Source organism: Clupea harengus, chromosome 5 (genome assembly GCF_900700415.2).
Source record: "Clupea harengus chromosome 5, Ch_v2.0.2, whole genome shotgun sequence".
In the NCBI taxonomy this organism is placed as follows: domain Eukaryota; kingdom Metazoa; phylum Chordata; class Actinopteri; order Clupeiformes; family Clupeidae; genus Clupea; species Clupea harengus.
Window position 1 is genome coordinate 8,488,193 of NC_045156.1, and position 24,101 is coordinate 8,512,293.

The 24,101-nt window shown below is 43.9% G+C and overlaps 1 protein-coding gene across 1 annotated transcript; it reads left to right on the forward strand.

Annotated features, from left to right (window-relative positions):
* Positions 1-1,557: 1,557 nt before the first annotated feature.
* On the forward strand, positions 1,558-19,730 carry LOC105909825 (dysbindin-like). Its single transcript, XM_012838489.3, has 4 exons — positions 1,558-2,623; positions 16,526-16,678; positions 17,275-17,418; positions 18,242-19,730. The coding sequence occupies exons 1-4, from the start codon at positions 2,581-2,583 to the stop codon at positions 18,493-18,495; spliced, it is 594 nt and encodes a 197-aa protein (XP_012693943.1). The 5' UTR covers positions 1,558-2,580; the 3' UTR covers positions 18,496-19,730.
* The last annotated feature ends 4,371 nt before the right edge of the window (positions 19,731-24,101 follow it).

The window sequence follows — 24,101 nt, forward strand, 5'->3', positions numbered from 1 at the left end:
TCTGAAATTAGATACGCAGAAAACGAAACACATGACAGTAGCACCATTTGATATGTAATCCTCATGCTTTTTCAAGCATATGTAACTTCTGTTTGACGTGGCGATAAAGTTACCGCTGAGCGGTTTCTGTCCTGAAACCCCCCCCCCCCCCCCCCCCCTCTTTTTTTTTGGAGACAGAAATTGTAAGCCTCCTGCCATCTGATGGTCTGAATGAAGTCGGTGCCTTCGGCCTTCATCATCAAACACAACTCACTGTGGAATTACAAACGGTGTTGTGGGATATCTTGGGAAGCCTCTGAATTGCTATTCATAATCTGGCTCCCTGAGATGTTCCCATGCTGAACTATAGTATCACAGGAATGCAGGAGAACACACCTTATCCTTATCCCATGACTTGCCCTTAAAGACGTGCACTCCTGGGTGCATACTGACACCATCTTGTCCAGCCTTTTACTGCCACACAGAAGTGCACAGAACATGCCCTTAAAGGATACTAGGGACCAAGTGTGAGTCATGGGTTGAGAGCTGTTGTCATAGTGTATATGCACCTCAGTCAGTGGTAAGACACTGAAACCAGAAGGCATCTAATTTCCTTTCCAGCTGTTCTTGTGATAATTTCCCATCTGTGAAAATCACAAACTATATCAAAATGAAGTCACATATGAGCAGAGAGACATAAAGCATTGGAAAATCTTATTGTATGGAATTCATTGTGAGTGTCATCACTGTCAGCGGTTCAGATATGATTGGTTTGTCCGCCTTGTTCTGACACTAGATGGCATCATTCACTACAGAGTGAGTCTTATTTTGTAAGTTATTTACTTATTTATTTTTTATGTTCATAAAATAAACATTGCATTTACATCTAAGAAAAGGGTATTTTATTTATGTCTGTAGACTGTATAGGGGCTGTTCTGATTATATTAATATGTTATCTGTAGGATAGGAAGAGATATATTTATATATTATAACTAGAATAGGAAGAGATATATTTATATATTGTAACTGTAAAAAATCAGCAGTCAGTTATCAGTATTTATAATTTTGCAAACAAATAATGTCAGCAAGAAAGAATTTACCCTCAAATGTACTCTTATCTCTCAGATATTACAATAGATTACATTTTTAGAAATGGTCTAATTGTTGATGTACCCTGTTGGTAAATCTCCACTGGACTTGAAGGATTTGAAGATACTGCCAATTTTCCACTACCAAACCTAGGTGGATGCATTCCTTATCTATGGGGGAAAACAGCAACGGTAGATTGAGCAACGGTAGATTGACGTCGTTAAATTACAGTTGGGAATATGGAGCACCTGGAGAATGGGAAAAATGTTTCAAAAGAAATTAGACTAAATCTTGTAGCTCTTTCAAAATGCCTGGTTGAGAGAATGCACCTAATTCCTTTTGATTACATCAATGCTGTGTCCATTTAAAGCAAGGTGATCTTGTAGCCAGTCACACTACATTTTATTCACATCAGCTAGTTTGAAGTGTTTGTATATGAGTGGTCCTGTTCTGGCCATGGATGCAGAGAAAGAGACAGAAAGAGAAGTAGAGAGGGAGAGAAAGATAGAATAGATAAATAAAGTCTGAGAGAGAGGGACCAGCAGAGAAGATGTGATGTTTTGGATTGTGAGTATTCTCCTTTCTCTTTCTCCTGGATCCTAACAAACCACAACCCATAAAAGGTTTGCTTGTCAGTGATAAGTTATTCAGTCAGTGACAGGGAAAAAAACTGACCCCCATTTATTAAATGGTGTATAGGAAGAGACACTACACTCAGTCACTGCTATCTTACTCTTTGATGTTCCACATAAAAAATTAAACCTGATATGATAATGATCACCTGCCATGGGACTGACTAGATATGTTTCAGTCTCAATAATAATGATAATAAATAATAATAGATTTTATTTATATAGCACACTTTAAAATACAAAGAAGTCTCAAGGTTCTTCACAGGGTAAAACAATATATCACAGTAATAGCAAAAAAAAAGTATTAAAAACGCTAAAGTAAAAAAAAAAGAAAAAAATAAGTGACCTATCCCTTTAACCAGTTCTCCCGGCCCCTTTTAAATATGCAAAGCTCTTCCCCTACAGTTAGTGACCACTTGGTACGGTCCATAAAACCCTAACCTGCCTCATTGTGGTCGGGATTGGGATTGTGCACAAGCAGTTTATTCAGGAGGAGGTGCCGGCCCTGCCGCAGTGACAAGAAAATCCAGGCAGCCCACTAACAACTTTCCTGCAGGTCACAGAGAGAGACTGAGAGATAAAGAAAGGGAGAGAGAGAGACACACACACAGACAAATAGATAGGTAGATAGACATACCTAGAGAGAGATAGAGAGAGAAAAAAGAAAGATAGAGGCAGGGTAGAGAAAGAGTAAGAGAGAGTGGCTGAGAGAAAGAGAGAGAGACAACGAGAAAGGATTAAGTTTCGGTGAATCCCATCTCTGTTGTTACTGAGTTGAGGAGCCCACTGACTCTGCCAGCTGTCCCATCAGACCCTCGTACCTCTCGCACCTCTCCTTCTCTCGCATCACTCCTTCTTCTCCGGAGCTGCTGGGATCATCATGTCTGCCTCTGCCGCCAACCTTCAGCACAAGCGACAACCATGTGAGTATACTTATTTGGACTGTACAGGGTACTGCCACCAACTCACAATCACAACTCACAATCAAAACTCACAACTCACAGCTCACTTGGCTGCACTTGCTGCACTTGGCTCACTTGGCTGCACTTGCTATGAATGCTCACTCATTTTCCACATGAAGTGGTCACTGTGTTACTGTGCTACTTCATCGCTTTGTATTGTTTTCTAATGTATAATTGATGTATTTAATCCGTTATACATACCAATCACTTACCTCTACAATACACACACCATCCAGGAACAAATCTGATTGTATTGAGTCTTTATCTGACTCTGGTGCCAGTGCCTACTATGGCCGTGTTGACCTTTCTCCTGTTTTAAATGCTCACTCAGTGTCAATGTGATGGGGACACTATTTAAAACTGTATGTCACTGCTTTTCATTAGGGGTTGTCTAGTTTATAATGTCTGGTGTATCTAGTGCTTTTGATCACTTTTGATCACTAACTTTTGAAATACACAGAACATCCTAGAGAGCGCATTCATGAATGTTTGTATTGAGTGTTTACCTCTGTTAATGAATCAATGAATGTCTTAAGGGTATTTCTGTGTATTTCAGTCATTCCCACTGAGTTCCACTCACAGAGAGCCCTAAAGTGAGAGTCATGCTCTCAGAGAGGCCTGAAGCGAGGGGTATTATTCTGAGAGCCACATAGTTTTGGAGTGACTCCCAAACTCCGCTCCATATTTGGATGCCGCCCCGCTGATTTCAGTCTTGGGTGCAGCGGTCCAAGCACTGGACTTGTTTGACTATTATGTCTGAAGAGTATGGAGCTATGCAGGTTTCCTGAGTGTCTGTATTTAAAGCAGGGAAGTTTATACAGTTTAAAAGTCAATTGATAGGGATTTCAAATGGTCTCCTCACTGCCTCCTCATTGTGTGTGTGTGTGTGTGTGTGTGTGTGTGTGTGTGTGTGTGTGTGTGTGTGTGCGTACGTATGAGTGTGTGTGTGTGCCTCTGCCTGTCTGTACTGTATGTCTGTGCATTCATGTGTGTGTGCATTGACAGTATAGAATGGTGACACTGGTTTCCGGTCTGTTTAAGTGTATCCGATTCTGTACATTCTTTTGTACAATTCTGTGACTTCCTCGGTAGTGTAAACAGGACATACAACATACTCTGCACTTCTCCAAGACCACGCTCCACTGGCAATTTCTGAACAGGTTAACAGTAATGATGATCAGGACGATACTCCTGAGAGTGAAGCCTTTAGCAGATGAATGCATTTCCTCAAGCATATTTCAGGATTAGCACGTGGTGCTAACTCATATGCTGTGTTATGAGTCACACGTTTGAACTTCCCGTTCCCACATCTTCCTTGGCTGCCTTCGCCTGTTGCTCTGAACAGATGCGCCCTGGTGACAGTGACTCTCCCCATTCACAGTTTCTGCAGAGAGATCAGCCAATGCAGTAACACTGTAAATCAAATTGGTCACAGCAGGCCCTGGGTCACAGACTGGTGAGGGGTGAGTCATTGTTCAGCCCCAAAATCGGCTCAGTGTATGACCTGCCAGCCACCCGATCCGTGCTAGGTGGCCCCTCTCGGAAACCCAGCTGGTGATCTATAGCGATCCTCTGGAATGTTTGGCCAGGCAGGGAATGGGAATGTTTAGCTTGGCACGGAGAACACGTCAGTGGTTGAGCGCTGGCATCTGTGTGTTTCAGGGTCTATACTGAGACTTGACAGTCAAAATGCTTCTGTGTGTAAATTTTTTTTTTTTTTCACCAAGACATATACAATAAGTTAAAAAGTTAAACTGAACTGTGGCCGTAGTTTTAGCAATAGACTGCACTGGTTTATTGGAGAAAGTGGTGGTGTATGTTTGGGGAATCCACTGCATGAATGCACAGTTCATGACTTGTAAGTTCTCTCTGTATTCCAAGGAGAGTTGAATGTGACTCTGGCTTACTCTGCCTATGTTAAGCCGGCACACTTAATGGCAGCCTAAAACATACAGGCCTCAGTTACTATTCAAGTCAGGGCTATCAGTGGAAATAGTTTCCAATGGCATTGCTACTCATGAATGGGTTTACATAGGACATAAGCAATGAGAAGTATTTTTGCTTGTAAGTGTATAGTGGATGGACATACCTTTACTATAACTTATGTCTTCAACAACAAGCTTTCTTTGTTTATTATACCCTTTAAATATGTCCGACAGACAGCAGCGACTTTACAGCGTACACAATATATCTGTTACTCTGTATAAGTCTTTTTGGCATGAGGCCTAGATCAGCACATGTCATAAACCCAACGTAATTAGATATCTGACTATGACATGTCTTGATACCATCAGGACGACAGCCACTAAAATGGTCATGGCATTGTTAGATCTTTCAAACTCACATGATTCAGATGTTACAGAGAACAGGTAGGTTTGCGCTTACCTACTCTAACCAACTCTATGACAAACAAGTGTTCTGGAATCTTCCTGCAGATCTTTCATTTTGGCAGTTCTGGTCCAATTCCAGCCTCGTTCCTTTGTGATGTTAGACTTTATGAGACGTTGTTCCTTCAGATGGGGTGGTCTGGTGGTGACGGTGCTGAATCCAACGCTGAGACAGTGGAAATTAAGCCTTTCTTGCGGTTTTGAGCAGTCTTACATCCCTGACACTGAGTGCGTGCCTGAGGAGCTGATTTCTGAGTACGCCCGAACCTGTATGCTTCAATTCCCCGCTTCATATTACAGGATGGCAGAGTTGTTCTACTGTGAAACGAAGAGAGATCATTTTTGTACATTTGACATTTTTTCCTCGAAAGAAGCAAATCCAAGTCTAAAATGAATATGCCAATAGGCTTTCATTAAACACTTTATCATGCCTTAAAATTATATAATTATAAGTCAAGAAACATTTCTATTTTGTTGCTTTGCATGTGAAAAACTACACACTGCACCTTTGATGTGTTTGTGGACATGATTACCCAAAACACTGCAATGAAGTCAAAACAGAGAGATTAGCCGAAAAGCAAAGGCTGCTGACTCGGATATCACACACCTTCCTGCCATTCTTTCACCCTGCACTGCCAGCAGGTCTGAAATGAATGGATTCTGCGTCTTTTGTCACACAGTGGTCCCCTCTTTGGGCCCATTCTCATAGTAATCTCCCAGAGGCCATTGCTCATTCCTTGTTTTCTGGTCAGTCAGAGTGACCCAGTAATAGTTCCACTGAAGAGAATAGGCCCCCATTGAGGAGAGCAGAGTGGGGGGGGGGGCTTTTGAGTGTGATGGTGCTGGCCTGTGCTTCACTCCGTAGTCATGGAATGCATTTCCTACCAACACACACACACACACATACACACACAGATGCACACTTACACACGCACACACACACACACACACACACACACACACACACACACACACACACACACACACACACACACACACACACACACACACAGATACAGATACACACACATACACACACACAGATGCACACACACACACACACACACACACACACACACACACACACACACACACACACACACATACACACACACACACACACACACACACACACACACACACACACACACACACACACACACACACACACACAGATGCACACACACTTGGACACTCCTATTGTCAAGCCCTCAAAACAGAAACGATTCCTCTCAAGTACCACAATTAATAATTCACTCTCAGACTTTTGGAGCCAAGCCCAGAGTAAGTTAGGAAGAGTGAGGGGAGAGAGAGACAGAGAGAGAGAGACATAGAGAGACAGAGAGACAGAAAGAGAGAGAGATAGAGAGAGATAGAGAGGGAGATGGGGGTCCAGATAGGACAGAAATGCCTGTGAGTCATACATCAGACCTTTGGCCCAGGAGCTGCTCCAACATACCAACCAAGCTCCTTCGTCCTACAGACCAACATGCTTGTTTGTTTGTTTGTTTACTTTTTATTTATTTTTTTGCTGACGCTACACTGTAACGCTGAGCAGCACCTCTGCAACCCGACCCAGTGATGTTCCGTATTGTGGCGTGTTATGATGCAGTAGAGTGAATCTGGGCACTCAGCACTCTGACTTGGGCCAGAACCAGAAACCCCTCAGGTCACCTCAGCGCAGCCTTCGCCTCCGAGAGCACCACTGCAGCAGGGGCAAGACAAGAACTTCTGATTGGCAGCACCACTGCAGCAGGGGCAAGACAAGCTCTTCTGATTGGCAGTTGACTTTTCCGTGAACCCAGAAAAGAAATTGCGGGATATCTGATTGGCTTTCTGGTGATGAGCTCCAACAACAATAGTCATTGATTGTGGCTCTTAGAATGTAGCAACAGAAGGCTGCTCAAGTTTGCAGACTGGATTGTAGCAAGCATTCCCTGACCGCTGATTGGTTGCTAACTTTGAGATGTAGTGAGGGAGAGGTTTTTATAGGCTGTCGAGGTAGGCAGGGCGGCGCTGAAGCCTTGAGGCCTTATGGGTAGACATAGATGGACATCATCTGACAGTAATCAACCCAAACCTAATAGACCTAGACATGTCCCGCTGACCCGACAGAACCAGACTACAAAGATGACTCTGTCATCGCTTCTATTTCTGTATGTTCCATTCACATGTGTGTACACGTGCACGCCGACCATGTAAAGCTTCAGATACACATACTCACATAAATGCACACACACACTCAGGGTCACCAACACGAAATCGCTTATACACACACACACACACGCAAATGATGTATGTCCATATGTATACAGTATATCTATGTATATATACAGTATATATATGTATGTATATATATATATACATACATACAGTACACACAGAAACACACACACATATACACACACATACACACACACACACACACACACACACACACACACACACACACACATACACACACACACACACACACATACGTCAAAGTGGACATGCACATCTGAAGGACTAAATGTCTTTTGTTCCACACCCGCAGAAAGAAAGCAGACGTCTGCGCACCCACTCATACCATAATAACCTCAAGCCTCACTCCACCCTATCAGAACATGCTCAACGGCAACACACCCTTTCACTCCGTACCAGCCAAGTAAAACACACTCGATGAGAGAGACTCTGAGATCATGCGGGCGTTTTTGAGAAGCGTGTTGCCATGTTGTTGTTGTTTTGCCACCATCGAAACAGACACTCAGTACGAGACACGAAAAACACCTTTCAGATGACAACACGATGACGTTAGCGTCCAACCACACCGTTGCCAGTCCACGAGTTGACTCATGTTTCACAAGAGAAGGCACTCTGGCACTGCAGTGCAATGTGATCAGGGTGGACGCCGTGGATGCTGTGAGGGACAGACAGAAATAGGCCTTGATGTGGATTCAAGATTCGACACTCAACACCAGTGAGTCTGCCTTGAGCAGCTCAGCGTGACCAGGAGAGATGGGGACACAATGAACACAACGCGACCCTCACACGTAAAAGACTTAAAGTGTAAAAGTATACACTCCCTCAGACGTAAAAGACTTAAAGTGTAAAAGTACACACTTGCCCAAAGGGCCGAATGGCAAAGTGAAACCCTTATTCAGCCACAAAGCTGCTTGACATCACCATGATGGATAGAAACTTGCTCTCTCTCTCTCTCTCTCTCTCTCTCTCTCTCTCTCTCTATCCTGCCTCTTTCTTTCTTTTTTTCTCTCTCTCTCTCTCTATGTATGCCTATCTACCTATCTATTTGTCTGTGCGTGTCTCTCTCTCTCACACACTCTTTCTCTACCCTGCTTCTTTCTTTCTTTTCACTCTCTCTCTCTCTCCCTCTCCATGTATGTCTATCTACCTATCTATTTGTCTGTGCGTGTCTCTCTCTCTCCCTTTATCTAACTCTCATCTTTTATAAGACTTGGGTGCAGTCAGCAAGATCCCAGTCATATCTGCCCTGACGCAATGAGCACAAGGGACTGAACCAGTAGGACTTTAGGACCGTAAGACAGCGTGGAAACAGAGCCTGTCCAGTTCATTAGAACATCAGCATCAGAGTGTTAATATTTTTACATAATACATTCTTCATTATATAACAAGTGATGATAACTTCTGATGTGATGTCAAGCACTGGATAACTCTTTCACCAGACCAGACCAGAGGACGAGAAAGAAGGTTGCAGTTTATTTCTGTGCAGTCAAATTATCTTGTTTTCTTATGTTGTTTTTCCTGTGGTCCATTATTGCGGCTCACAACTAAAACTGGAGCCTTTGAGAAAACACCAGAGTGTTCATGATCCACCAAACCCCCTTGAAATGAGCAGCCTCCGATTCCTAACGATAATAGGGGTCTTTGAATGCTTGGTGTTTGGAGTCATGGCAACCAGGAACCAGAAACCAGGGTGGTTGTGGGCAGCTCACTGAGACGGGTCACGGGCTCACTGCCCGGCCCTCACTGCCCGGCCCTCACCCCTGCGCTGGGGCCCAGAAGCTCCTGGGTCATCTGGAAAGGACGTTTCCTGTGCCTGCAGAGCCCAAAACAGCCAGTGAAATGTGTTTTGTTTATCCTGTGGTGGAGCTGAGTGGGAATGGCATGGGGCCCCTGGGTCTCCAGGCAGGAAGACTGGGAGAGGGAGAGTGACTGGGAGAGGGAGAGTGACTGGGAGAGAGAGAGGGAGAGTGACTGGGAGAGGGAGAGTGACTGGGAGAGAGAGAGGGAGAGGGACTGGGAGAGGGAGAGTGACTGGGCAGCCTCAGTCCAGTTTTTTAAAGCTGTGCCGGGACTCTGTGAACTCTGAACTCTGTTATTTCCTGGGTTACAAATCCCACAGTAAGGAGAATTGGTAACCTCCCGGCTGTCTTTCTCACACCTCATTGAGGAGGAGGAGTGGCAATAATGTGTTTTGGCTTAAAAGACGCCCTTTTCTAAAGGGAGGATTTGGGGGTCTGTCTTTGTGTGGTGGACCAGGGAGAGAGCCATGCCACCTCCGCCAGTTTGGAGCTGAGCCCTGATCCCATATGAGGGAGAGAGAGAGAGAGAGAGAGAGAGAGAGAGAGAAAGGGAGAGAGAGCGAGAGAAAGGGAGAGAAAGAAAGGGAGAGGAAGGGAGTAGAGAACGAAAGAAACTAGGAGAGAGCAAAAGAGAGAAAAACAGAAGAAAGAGAGAAAGGCTGTCCACTTCCAGTAACAGGTTGGTGAGCAAGAGACAAAGACAACCCATGACAGAAGGGAAGAGAGATACAACAGCATACTTCCAGTAATGCGAGTCAAAGCCTTTAACCCTCTCACTGCACACAATAGGCCCTTCTTACCCCATGCCGTCTAAGGCCTACTGGGTCAAACTGTGGCACTCTGGGCAATTTCTCTCTTCCGCTGCCCACTCAATGGACCCAGTGTGCCAGCGTCTCGTAAACAGAACCATGTGGCCAAGGAATGAAATCATCAGTGTCCGTGTGACACACTGACCTCATGCTGTGACACACTGTTTTCCTCTCTTACAAAGGTCAACAAGGTCACTCAGACGCAACTAATCAATTGGACCGGGCTTTTGATTATTAGTTTTTGACCAGTTGTTATTGAGTGTTATTGACAGCGATGCATCATGACTGTAGTGGCTCTCTAAATGTAGCCTTCTAGCCATAAACTATTCATGACTTTGTCAATCACAGTCATGGAGTGATCTATACGAGCAGATCACGGCTAATTTGAATGGACATGTTTGATTTCTTAGTATTATGCAAGGAGAAGTCTGTTATGAAATTCTTCGTTGTCCCAAGATAATTATGTGATGCGTGTACAACTAATTCCATTCTTGAAAAAGCCTTATACAAGAGACTTTTCAATAGAAGGACTGATGGAGAGAGTGAACCCGGTTGACTTGAATTTGTATTTAGCTGCTTGACTTGCCATATTTGCATTTATTTTCATTTTTCTATGAAGACACAAAAAAAAGAGGCGCCATTCAACTCTTCCTTGCAATGGACCTTTTTCTTTTCACGGTTAACACCATGCAAAGCACTGCATGAATGCCCACAATTTCGCTTTTAAGAGGGCACTACGGACTAGTCTGGCTGCTTCATTGTTGGCATGGCATAGCATGACCGTTCACCTTTGTGAAGCATGCCATCTCTGCTTACATAAGCCGGCGCTGAGAGAGGCATCTTGCATGCTAGCCTTGCCCTCCCACACCATGCTAGCCTTACCCTGACCACACCACGCTCTCAGGCTCTTACACTGACCACACCACGCTCTCAGGCCCTTACACTGACCACACCACGCTCTCAGGCCCTTACACTGACCACACCACGCTCTCAGGCCCTTACACTGACCACACCACGCTCTCAGGCCCTTACACTGACCACACCACGCTCTCAGGCCCTTACACTGACCTGAATCTCAGCACTGGATGCCTGGAGTGAGACTGAGCCTGCAGAGGCACTGCATGGACAAGCTGCCCTTTTGAATATGGCTTGATCTCTGCTCCCCAGCGAACCCTGCTAAAAACCCCAATGGAGAGAGAGAGAGAGAGAGAGATGTACTGAGAGAGATAGAGAGAGGGAGAGAGAGATGTACTGAGAGAGATAGACAGAGGGAGAGAGAGAGACATCCTGCCCTTCTGCCGCTGCCTCCATGCCTTAAGACAAACTACTCTGGTGTTACGTAATCTCTTCCTTGTCTCCATTACCCCTGCAGAGGAGTAGCCAGCCAGGCAAGCGTGTCTCTCTCTCTCGCTCTCTCTCTCTCATTCTCTTCCCTTCCTCTTCTGTGCGCTTACATAAACCTGGAAAGACCTGAGAGAAGGACTGACTTTTTATGAAATGTCAAATTGCTGGAAAAGATGAGGGAAAAAAGAGTATCGGTTAACATGGCTCAGTCTCGCGGGATGCCTCTGAGGGGGTTGGGGTCACGTCCCTCCACTCAAACCACACAGTGATCCCAGCAAATAACTATTTACTCCCTGTAAGTTCTCAGATCTCCCCCTCCCCTCCCCAACACCAGTATTATCTTGGCAGGATAAGTTTAGTTTGAGTCTTATGGGAGCGTTCTATTTAACGAAACACTGTTTTTAGAATGCTGTGTTCGAGAACACTCAGGAAGCTGACAGTTGGCTATAGTCCTGTGAGCTGGTAGCTCTCCAACGGTTGGCACAGTGTTAGACTGGCAGCAAGTGTGGCAGTGGCAGACTGGCAGTACGGGGTTGAGTCAGCAAGGCATGCTGGGTTTCGTTTGGCATTAGCTGGCATCCGTTGGCACAGTGACCTGAGAGGAAGGGACTTTGGGGGGACTCATGGAGATGGTCTGTGCGTGAGACAGACGAGAGTAAACATTGCAGGGTATTATGAATGTCTGGGTGTCTAAAAGGGATGATGAATGGTCAGGAGGTTAGCAATAAGGTGGAAAAGGCTAGCACAAACACACACACACACACGCACACACACACACACACTGTTAGATTCTTTTCTATATTCAGTCTATTATACTTAATTCTAAAGGGTGGTGTAGTTGGTTGTTGCAATCAAGGAAGCTGGAGCGGTTCGGATCTGAGCCAAGATATTTATTGTAGCAGACAGGAAATATCACTAAGTACTTTACTGAGTCTAAGTATTCTAAGTATTCTAAGTCTAAGTGGAACAGAGCTCTGAGAGTCGCCGTGTGTCGGGGTCTTCAGGAGATGGATGTCCGTCTCTCTCTCCGCGAGCTGAAGTCTGAACGTGGAGCGTTGGGCACCACCTAATTTAACTATGGGTATTACGTAAACGGACACAAATGTATAACAATTCTTCTGACACGTACACTCGTACACATACATGGCCATGACAGTCCATCAATGTCCTTCAGCCAGGTCTAGGATGGTTCACAACATATACATTCCACAGCGGCGCTGTCTCCGGGTGGGTCGGCATATGGCCTCCCTCCGTTCTAACACAACCAAAGAATGTGGGCCTCCACACATCAACAGGACGAGAGGGCCATATACAAGTTTTTAGGGACATAGGAAATATCACTGGAATCTAACAACACGCATGCAAACACATTCACACTTGCATGCACTCATGCATGCACCTGCATGCAAACACCATCACACACACACACACACACAAACACACATGCTCTTCTTGTTGCTCACGCTCACCTTTCCTGACCATTTAAATCCGATCTTATCTAACATGCCCTCACAGATCTCTCTATTCACAATGGACATCCACATCCTTTCTACAGCAATGAATAACTATTAGAAATAGCATTATAATAGGACAATACAAGTGTGACATACAGCGTGGTGACTTTTAACCCACTGGCTTATCCAGTATCTTTGTAGTAAAGCACCTGTCTATGTTTCAAAATCATGTGCTTATACAGTGTTTCTATGTGTACTGTATGTGTGTGTGTGTGTGTGTGTGTGTCTCCACCAAAAACGTTTCATAAGTGTGTGAGATACGTCTTTGCAAACTGGTTGTGGCATACTCTCTCTGGCGAGGCTGGATAACCTTAACATGATTCCTAATTTAGCTTAGACTTAAAAGCCTGATCCAATTTGCCCAAGCCCCATCTGAGGCTTCTAATTATGTTGCAATCCCCTGGATGCGGTTCCTGAGGTGTTCAATATATATTGATAAGCTGTTGCAAGGCAGGGCGCCGCATGCCGAGACAGACAGCATGGAGCACTGGCACACAAGCTATACTGTTGTTTCAGCTGCGCCTATCTATGGTAACCAGATTTAATGTTCAAGGATGCGCCATGGCAGTGCAGAACACAAGCTGGATAAAAATATGGCCGTCAAAGCAAACAGTTTCAAATTCTATTGTTTCTTATGAACCAGTAGCAAAAATACTGACGTGTTTGAAGCTTTCACTGAACTTTAGTTGAGTGTGAAGAGTGATAACTGCAAACATGATTGTATTTAGGCATAAATGCTAAATAGTTACGGGTGGCTTGTCACTCTGCGTCTCAGTAAGCTGTGTTCTGATGTGCCGCGTAGACAGACGTTAGAAAGAGCAATGAGCAGAGTTGTCGTGAGTGCAAGGTCAGCGAGTGTCCTGGCTGTGTGTGTCCTGCTCAGGGGGCTGCCTGAGACAGACAGAGACGAGAGACATGGAGGGCATGCTCAGGGCTGGCAGACATGTCCAAACGTGTCCCGTCTCCTCCCCTGTCCTGTCCTTTTCTGTAGCTGTTGCTAGGTGGCAGGCGGTATGGCTGGGGTCGTGCAGAGCTTCAAGGGTTATGCAGAGGACACCAGATACTGTTGATGGCAGAGACATTCAGAATTACTGGGCATACATACGCATGTAAACAAACACCCCCCCACACACACAGACACACACACACACAATCACAAACATGTATACACACACACACACACACACACACACACACACACACACACACACACACACACTCTCAGACAGAGAAAAAAAGAAAAAGAAGAAAGACATCTGACTGTTATGCTCTGAGGAACTGGCTGATGCTCAGATGTCTGGTTATTGTGTGACCAGCAGGTAGTCAGACAGTCTAGGAGGCATGTGGTGCAGTGGAGGGCTATGCAAGGGACACCAGATGCTGATGATGGGACACACACACACACAAATTCTCTCTTTGTCACACACACATACACCCAAACAATAAACTGGGACACACAGAGAGAAACAAAGATGTGCTTAGAAACAGACAGATTTGTTTTGCGCCAGTAACTCAATGGTAATGAAATAATAGAGAAATAGATAAAGCACCTACTCACACATACACACACCCTCATGCTCACACACACTCACACACACACTCATGCTCACCCACACTCACGCTCACACACACACTCACACACCCACACACACTAACACACACACACACTCACACTCACGCTCACACACATACTCACACACACACACACACACTCACACTCACACACACACTCACACACACCAACCCACACATTCACTCTCACACCACCGAGACACACTTACGTCAGTAGCTCCAAAAGTAATTAAGTCATAGAGCCACTGGCGAAACACACTCCTCTGTAATCCTGCTGCAGGAGACTTAGATAAAGAGCCCTTGCATGTGCCTAAAGGATTTCACAGATACAATACCACTCATTCACATACGCAGACCACATCCAGGGAGATAAATACAGAAACTAATTTACTCATTCACTTCCACAGGAAAGAATGTGAGGACTACAAACACAACACAGGCGGAAGAGTGATACATGCGATGTGTTTGTAACAGTGAACTAGTGTTTGGCTGTCAGCAGCATAGGGATTTAATGTCATTACTGTCCTGCAGGTGTTTTGTAAGCAATTTTATAATCGCATGAGTCATCGCTTAGCGAAGTGTATTTGTACGCTGTCCAGTTCCTCATGATTTCCACTAAGTGGCATTTTCCTCAGTGACTGTGAAGTGCTCTAGGGGCTGTCCTGGTCATAAATGCCAGTAGATCACAAGGTCCCACTAAACAAGTAGAGCCCTTTGGTACAATGGGCTTAAACTGTTACAGTGTTTCTTGATTGCCAAGAAAGAATGCTCCATTTCCCAAAACTCTAAACACAAATGCATAACTGCACACTCATCTTCAAGAACTTTAAACTTCCATCTTAAAACTGAACTCTTCTCTCGAAACCATGTAATCTTACATCTAAATCAAACTTTGCTTTCAGACATCACACAAAAGCCATCAAATACACGTACACTACAAAATAGGCTTTACACACTAGTGAGATTAACTCAAACACTACCGGAAAAAACTTGATACTGTGTAATGAGAATTGGCGCTTATGGTTTCCCCCCTTTACATGATGAACACAATATAAAGACACATACATATGTTTACATTTTCAAAACATTTTATTCCTCAATGTACTGCAGTAAAATAAACTGAAATTTCGTGGAAAAGTAAACGTACTGTAAAAATATGCATGAGAACGTAGAATACATTTAAAAACATTTCTATGTATTTACCAATATAAACCAATTTGTATATAAAGAAAGGTCTTTGTGGATCCATTGCTCCAAACCAAATGAACTGACCCATGGCCCTTTTATCTATCTATCCTGAGGTTCTGATTGGCCCATGGCCCTTTTATCTATCTATCCTGAGGTTCTGATTGGACCATGGCCCTTATATCTATCTAAGCGGAGGTTCTGATTGGCCCATGGCCCTTTCATCTATCTATCCTGAGGTTCTGATTGGCCCATGGCCATTTTTATCTATCTATCCTGAGGTTCTGACTGGTGTGAGAACAATTTTGACAATTTTGTGTTAACTGTGTTCGAGTTTGAGTTATTGTGTTATTGAAAGCGAATGCTTTCTAAATGAGCACACGGTGCAGCCACAAATCGGAATCATGTGTGAGAACAGGGGAATAGTGTTGGGAATACTTTTGGGAAATGATGGCGGCATTGTTTGGGATGTTTAGTTAACAGGTCCAGTTATTGTGTGTGTGAGCGAACGAAATAAACTGTAATAAATGAAAGATTTCAATGCAATGCACCACACACAAACTACACAATAATAGAAGTTCACTCCTACAGCCATAAACGTTTCCCTGTCATGTGGAGATATGGGAGTAACACATTGTTTCAACCAAATATTTACTCATGAAGAGCACTTAACACTAAGAGGGAATGATCAGCCAGTGTATTACCACCACCAGGGGACTGATTTAACTAGATTTGTGCTTGTGTATGCACTGTGCTGTAAAACGGCATCTTGTACATACATTTCGACATACTGTGTGCACTGATGCTGCAGTGTTTATCTTCGATGATACATAAGGAAAAAGTGGAATATTTGTATCGTCTCGATATTTCTACTGCCCCCTATTCAATCAGTCATCTGCTGCCCCCTACTGGTAGAATAGAGTCAGCCTTTATCTTGTGTATGCTATTCTGAGGCATATGTTGGATGATGATGTGTGAATAATTGATGTGGGCTCTTGTGTGTCACCAGCGGACACGGAGCATGCTCAGAGGGTATCTGAGATGGACGGTTCCCAGCAGATGAAGCTGAGAGAGAGGCAGCGTTTCTTCTTTGAGGAGGTCTTTCAGCACGACGTGGATGTTTACCGGTCCTCCTCACACCTGCAGATAGACTACAAGAGACGTGAGTGGCACCAATGATTGAACACACTCACACAAGCACAAGCGCACATGCACACCCTCACACACACACGCACACATATACATGCACACACACACACACACACCCACACGCACAGACATACAAGCACACGCACAGACATACAAGCACACACACACACATGCACGCACACACACCCACACCCACACACACACACACACACACACACACACACCCACACGCACAGACATACAAGCACACGCACGAGCACACGCACGAGCACACACACACTCACACAAGCACACACACACACACACACGCTCACACACGCACACACATACATGCACACGCACGCGCGCACACACACACACGCACACACACACACACACACCCACACCCACACCCGCAGACGCACACGCACACGTCATTCAACAACAAGCCCCAAAGGCCTGTATGTACCTGCTCACAGACCCATCCACAAAAACAGAGAAAACTATGAATACTAAAATACTGCTTAAAAATAGTTTCAAAACACTTATAACACTTAGAAACAGCTTAAAACACTCTTGAACACCTTCCTCCTTCCTCTCCTTCCTGTGGGCTCCTGTCCCTCGGTGCAGCCCCCATCGGCAGCATCTCATCCATGGAGGTGAACGTGGACATGCTGGAGCAGCTGGAGCTCCTGGACCTCTCTGATCAGGACGCCCTGGACGTGTTCTTCAGCGCCGCAGGAGATGATGGGGTGCTGGCCTCTTCCCTGCCAGGTAAACAAACACAAACGCAAACACCAACCAACGCAAACACCAACCAACGCAAACACCAACCAATGCAAACGCAAACACCAACACCAACACATACACCAACACATACACCAACACCAACACCAACACCAACACCAACTCAAACTCAAACTAAAAACTCAAACACAAGCACAAGCACAAAGCACAAAAGTTAACTTAGCCAGGTTTGTTACAAAACCATGTTCCTGGAATACCCCCCTGGTCAGAATGAGGGCTGAGATCTCTCTGTTGCACAGATTCACGACAGCCAGATCAGGGTCACCTGTTGGACAGGTGTTAGCCAAGTCTGTCCCAGAGTCAGCTGCGCTCTGGGGTGCTAATTCCTAATTGAGTAAGTCAGGAACCTGAGCCTTGAACACGAACACACTCTTTAGATGACATGCACTCCCTCGTGTGAGTGTGCACAACAGTTCCATGGTTGTCCATGAAGTTTGATCCAATGCTGCTTGCAGTACATTACAGGTACAGTGTATATATATGTGTATATACATAGTACTAAAGTAACTGCACAGGTACAGTGTATATATATATATATATATATATATATATATATATATACCGGTATATATGTACTGCAAGCAGCATTCGACAAAACTTCATGGACAACCATATACATATGTATGGTTAGTTTATATGTATATATATGTATTAGGTTAGTTTGCCCCCTGGGTAATCCATAGCTTGGGTGTTGTTAGAGCCTTGCTTCACCAGTTCAGCTACATGAGCACATCTTGACACACTGACCTCAGTGGCTTCTTAACTGATCACATGCTGTCCTTGTCTGCAGGTCAAGAGGAGGAGGAGGAGGAGGAGGAGCCAGGTGAGGATGGATTCACTCTGCATGTTCCAAACAGCTCTTCAGTCAAGTCCCGGATTTCCTCCACATCCTCTGCCGCATCCTACGACAGTCAGGGGACCAATGGGGAAGGAGCAGAAACGCCCACCATCCAATCAGAAGACGAGGAGGGCCACAGTGACAACCTGTTGCTAACACCAACAGGCATGGATGAAAAGAAGGCCCCACCCTTCTTCTCTCCCTGAACGTTTTGATTGGACAGAATGAGAAAAGCCTAGTTTAACTGGTGAAAGACTCCAGCTGAAGTGGGCAGAATATTCTAGACCACTCACAAACTGCCAAAGACTTTCATGGACAAACTGAAAAGATGTTGGTACACCTCCATTCACTTACTTCACCAATTTGAATTTCTGCACTACCTAAGATTGAGTTTTTGACATGATACCATTACCTAGACATGACTATGTAACTGCATGCTTGAGCTAGTCATTTGGTTTTCCGTTTTTGCCATTTATTGTAAAGGTCTGCTAAAATATGTCATTTTCAATACACCTCTCCATGTACTTACTGAGAAGCTGTAGATATCAGATATATGTTGGCAATAGCAAGTTTCACTGACAGGTGAAAATACAGAACCCTTTGCCTTTGTGCTTAACCAACAAAAAACAAGCATTTGTAGATATTTTGGAGGTCAGATGAAATCCAGCTCATCACTTTGTGATTTAGTGGAATCATCTAGGTGAGGATTCTTAAGGGTCAGGTTAATCAAGAAGACTCTCTTCCAAGGGCTTCCAGACATCTGGCTGAAGTCAGATAGGGTGTGTCGGAGTAATTATTTCTACTGCTCTGTGGTGTGTGTATTCTGACAGAGAATTACATATTTGAATTATAGCCTACATGCGTGACTGGCCAGTGTCTGGTTGAATGGTATTCTGGCAATCTCAAGAATGAGTGGTATGTCGTCTACGCTCAATGTGATCTTTATAGACAATGGGCTTGTGAAACTGGTTTTGTTTTATGGTTATAACCTATTACCAGTTTGTCAGCAGGATTACAGAACAACTACCAGCCCGATTTGCTGACGCCATTACACTATTGCTCTTCTTAATTTTTTTAATCAAAATGTTCATTGTTTCGCACTTTTTTGGCGTCGGTTCTGCTCCTGGCACTTTTGAGATCTCAATACCACTCCAACTCTGACACGTTCGTCCTGATCCTGTGCAGTGAGTGCTCTTGCAAAAATGATTGCACTGCCCCCAGTTGTTCTTTCGTTATTGTCATTTTTTAATCCCTCTTTTTTCCCATTGAAATGAATGATGGAATGTTCGCCTATTGTGACATCACTCACTCTGCAAGCTGTACTAGATAGACAGATGGTCGCTTTGTATAATATAAACTTTCATTACAACCATGACATTACGTTTACACAACTGAGTTATCAGCTGTCCTGTGGATTCATTAAAGCCTATATTTCAGTGGATATTTTGTTTGTGGTGATTCAACATAACAAGGTAACTCGAAAAGCAACAGGGTGACATAACATCAAACAGTTCAACCGACTTCATGGATAACGTTACTTACGCTGTATTTTCATTTATTTTTTAATAAATAAAGAAAGCACCAACACTGTGTATTATTTACAGCTTACATTCCAGCAGATGTTTTGCTTGTGTCAAAGTGACAAGGTATGTTGATATCTACCATAACAAACCACTCGTTTACTGACCATCACAGCAGGTAGGCCTAAACAGCTAATGTTAGATAACTTAGCCGGTAATAACCTACAACAAGGCACTAATGTTAGTTTGTGTCCAGATATCTACTCACACATTGCCTTTTACGCACTACACCATGTCAGTTAAGAATTGTCTGTCACTTATATTTTGAGTGGTAATCAACAGCCAACCAATAAATAAAAAAATTGTGCTGCAAGTAGGCCTACTTTAGGTAGCTTAATATCACTGTGCAACAGAGTGTAGCCTACCAATACAAACAAGAAGCTTTAAGAAAACAAAACCAAATCAGCTCAGCGACAGGCCAGGCAGCCCTATTCAACAACTTCTGAGAAAAGATGCCAGTCTGAAGCGAATGTTTAATAGCCAATCGATAAGCTGGGATATCAGTGTTTCCACCTTTTGCAGCTACTAACTGTAGGCCTATCGTTACATTTTGCATCAGTTGGCTTAGACTATTTACACATTATTAACATAACTTATCAATTATGTTAAGAGGACAGGCACCAGGTAGCCTCAACATGAAACATCCCATTATGCCAATGTAACATGGGTGTTTATGAGGAGCTTCCTCGTGGAGGCCTAGATTGATTGATTCTTAATAACACACCGCATAATGAACTTGTATGTTTTCCCATTTGTTGAATCAGTGTCACATCTGCTTTCAAATAAGGTAACAGTATGATTATTGTGGTCACATGACCTTGCTCATCCTCAGTTAAAATGAACCCCGGTAGATCCATAACAGAGGATTTCATACAGTGTCTTTCCCTCTTTAACAATAACACCATATTTTTTATATTAAAAAGACTATTGTCTAAACAGTCAAACTTTGCATGTACCTCTTTGGGGGAAATTCATGTCATTCAAATACAAAACAACATATAGGCTACACCATAAACCATCAGACTCATTCTCAATCATGTGGGTTTCTTTAGTTTCTCAGTGTATTATTGGATAAATATGCTACTATCTTCAGTCATACTTTGCGTATTCTTATACAAGTGTCGCCACAATATAACTTAGGGGGGACACGTCCCCTTCACTTTAAAAAAAAAGTCGTTTGGACCCCCCCACATTTGCCATCAAAATATTAGTGCATGACTGGTCTACTAGCCCAGCGTTCTTTCTTTCCATTGCCTCACAATCAAATCCGTTCCATTTTATCGGTAGGGGGAATACCCATAGCAATAGAAATCCACTCCGCGTTTTGCTGGTTTCCTACACATCACGCACGCAGATTCAACTCCCATACTTCTTGATCGAAGCGTCTCGCTAGCAGCTAGCACTTGACTTGGTTTCAGACATAGACTGTCCCACAGACGAGATGGACATGAGGTTTTTTCGAGGAAGAGGAAAGTAAGTCAGAGTTGCCCAAGTTTTCCCTTTAGTGGCCAAAGCACCCTTATGAGACATTCTCTGGCTGTAATAGCATTAAGTCACAAAGATCCTTCTGCAAACATTATGGTTATAGCTAGATAAGCAAGCTATTTACCTAAAACTAGCACTAGGCAATACCATACTTTATTTACCCATGGAACAGCATTTGTTGATTTCTTAATCTGGGTCTGAAATATGTTGTGCTTTTGGCCGTGTTCAGACCTAGGCGTCTGTTTCGGGCAGAAAGCCATGACCAGGAGGTTTTTTTCAAGTAGCTAAAAAAACGCTGGTGGTTTTTTGTATTGCCATAACAACCGTGAGCTAATCTGGAGTTAACGTTAGCTAACATGCTAGTTTTTCTAACGACTTTTTAAATCCTCCTTTACCCAATTTTGCTCTCATTAAATGGAGAATAAAGTGCCAAAGTTGTCAGTGTCAGCATTCTGTATATTACACCAACACATTATCCTGGCTATCACCAGACCAAGTTCAATCTTATTTAAGATTGCAGATCGGGCTGGGTTTACCCAGTCTACCAGAATATAATAGTAGTCAGTAATTGCAGGGGGGGGGGGGGGGTGTGTGAAAGGGCGAGATCATTTTCTATCTAAAAACATGGTAAATGCACCAGAATGCGCTTTCAAATTTTCTGGGGGAGAAGTTCCAGACCCCCTGCCAAAATGTCCCCCCCCCCACTCTCAAAATGCTGCTGACGCCCTTGAGTGAATCTCTGAGGGGCTTGCATGCCCATTTAGTATTATGGAACTATTGTCACAAAAGAATACAGATAAAAATACAGGTGTAGAAAAAACTTAATTCTATGCGGGCATCAGGGGCGGTTTTAGGCACGGGCGACCCGGGCAGCCGCCCGGGGCGGCACTTTTTCATAAGACGTGGGGGGCGGCAAGAGCACTACAAAAATGTATCTGGGCCGCGAAGCGGTTTTCTATTATCTATCATATCACTGTGTGTGGAAATTGGCGCCCCCTGCAGCTGCAGGCGCCTCTGCTCGCTAAGAAGGTGCCGTGGACAGATCCTGAGTGAGAAGGTAGAAGGGGGAAGGGGAGGGGGCGCGGGGGACAGTTCACCTAATTACAGGCCTATAATTCCTGCACGTTTTCGTTTTTCTGAATTGTGTGAAATGGCTAATACAAATAGGTAATACAGAACGATTATGTGGTCACCAAGTCCAAGGTGAATTGGTGGAAGGAGACCACTGACTGCTTCAACTTATCCAACTGGTGAAGGTAGTACGTGGTTAGCAGAGTATAGATAGATAGATAGATACTTTATTTATCCCGAGGGAAATTAAATACATCTTTTACAGAGTAGTCTATTACATTATCAAGATAACTATTGAAGGATGCTCAAGTGGAAAAGGTAAAAATGTGTTTTCAGTCAAGTGTAACTTAACCTAAATTCCTATTAATAGGCCGCAATGTGAAGCACGAAAAGTCCTTTAGAAAACGAATCCCGCTCCACAGGCGTGCATCTACACAATATTTAGTTCATAAAAAAGAAAGAGTCGTGCTTAGCTACCAAAAAAAAGTTCGTCGCTGACTTTCCAGTCAATTTTTGGTGCGTCTATGTTTTATGCCGAACTAGTTTCTTCAGAGCGCACAAGTATCTTGGTCGCGAGTGCTGGCACTTTTCGACACGTGATCATGCTACACCAATAAGGTAGCTGCTTTTTGTCAACAGAGTTGCAAGATGGCGTCCACCATGCCTTCGTCGAGCAGTACGGAAGACGAAGAAAATACACCGGAATGTCTTAATAAATCAAAAAACAAACATTGTTTTATGCATATTACTTCAGTCAAGCACGAGGAGGTACATTATTTCACCACTACACGATGGAATACATACAGGACAAGCCTACAAACGTGGCTCGGGTTGGAGGGTGAGTCTCGAGACATGGCTGAGAACTTCAAACACTGTGTTGATTTGAAAATAATCCCGAGGATGCTGGTTTCCATCACACATGCTACCGTAGATTTACGGACAAAAAATCCATCCAAGGTGGAAAGACGTCTCGCACGTGAGAGACAAGAAGCGACGGAAGACCACGAGGCCATTCCATCAACTTCTAGGGCCACGAGTCCAACAAAGAAACTGCGATCCAGGTCAGGGCTGCCAATCGCAGGCTCTGGCCCCGTTCTTCCTGCCCTGTGCATAATTTGCCAAAAAAAGGAGAAGTTCATCAACCGAGCAGGCAAACGACAAAGGGATCCTCTGTCAAAGGCTGAAACATTAACAGCAGGTAAACACATACACACACACACTGTGGTTGAGTGACTGAAAGGTACAATTATGTGTGAGAACTCATTGAGTTATCCTTTTTGTTTTGTTAAGGCCAATTGCAGAAAGCTGCAGAGTTGAAGGATGACCAAAGTATTCTTTTGCATATAAAAGACAAAGACTGTGTGGCTCTGGAGGTGCAGTACCACAAAGGCTGTTATAATCAGTACACCAGGTTTTTGACGAGGCCTGAAAAACCAGAGAAAGAACAGTAAGTTATTTATTATATTGCATTTCAAGGAGCTACTAACTTAACATTATATAAGTTATATTATATTCAATCTGCATTCTGTTGTATGTGCACACAATCACAACACTTATTCATTTCTTTCCTTCTCATTCATATGTGTTCTAGGAATGAGCCCACGTTTGATGTCGGCTATAAGATATTCTGTGAGAGGATCATTCGCCAAAGGCTGCTTGTCAACCAAGAGGTGCTG

Coding starts and splice junctions, on each gene's coding strand:
- LOC105909825 (XM_012838489.3), top strand. CDS start 2,581: ATGTCTGCCTCTGCCGCCAACCTTCAGCACAAGCGACAACCAT. Junction 2,624..16,525: donor TCAGCACAAGCGACAACCAT/GTGAGTATACTT, acceptor GTGTGTCACCAG/CGGACACGGAGCATGCTCAG. Junction 17,419..18,241: donor GCTGGCCTCTTCCCTGCCAG/GTAAACAAACAC, acceptor CCTTGTCTGCAG/GTCAAGAGGAGGAGGAGGAG.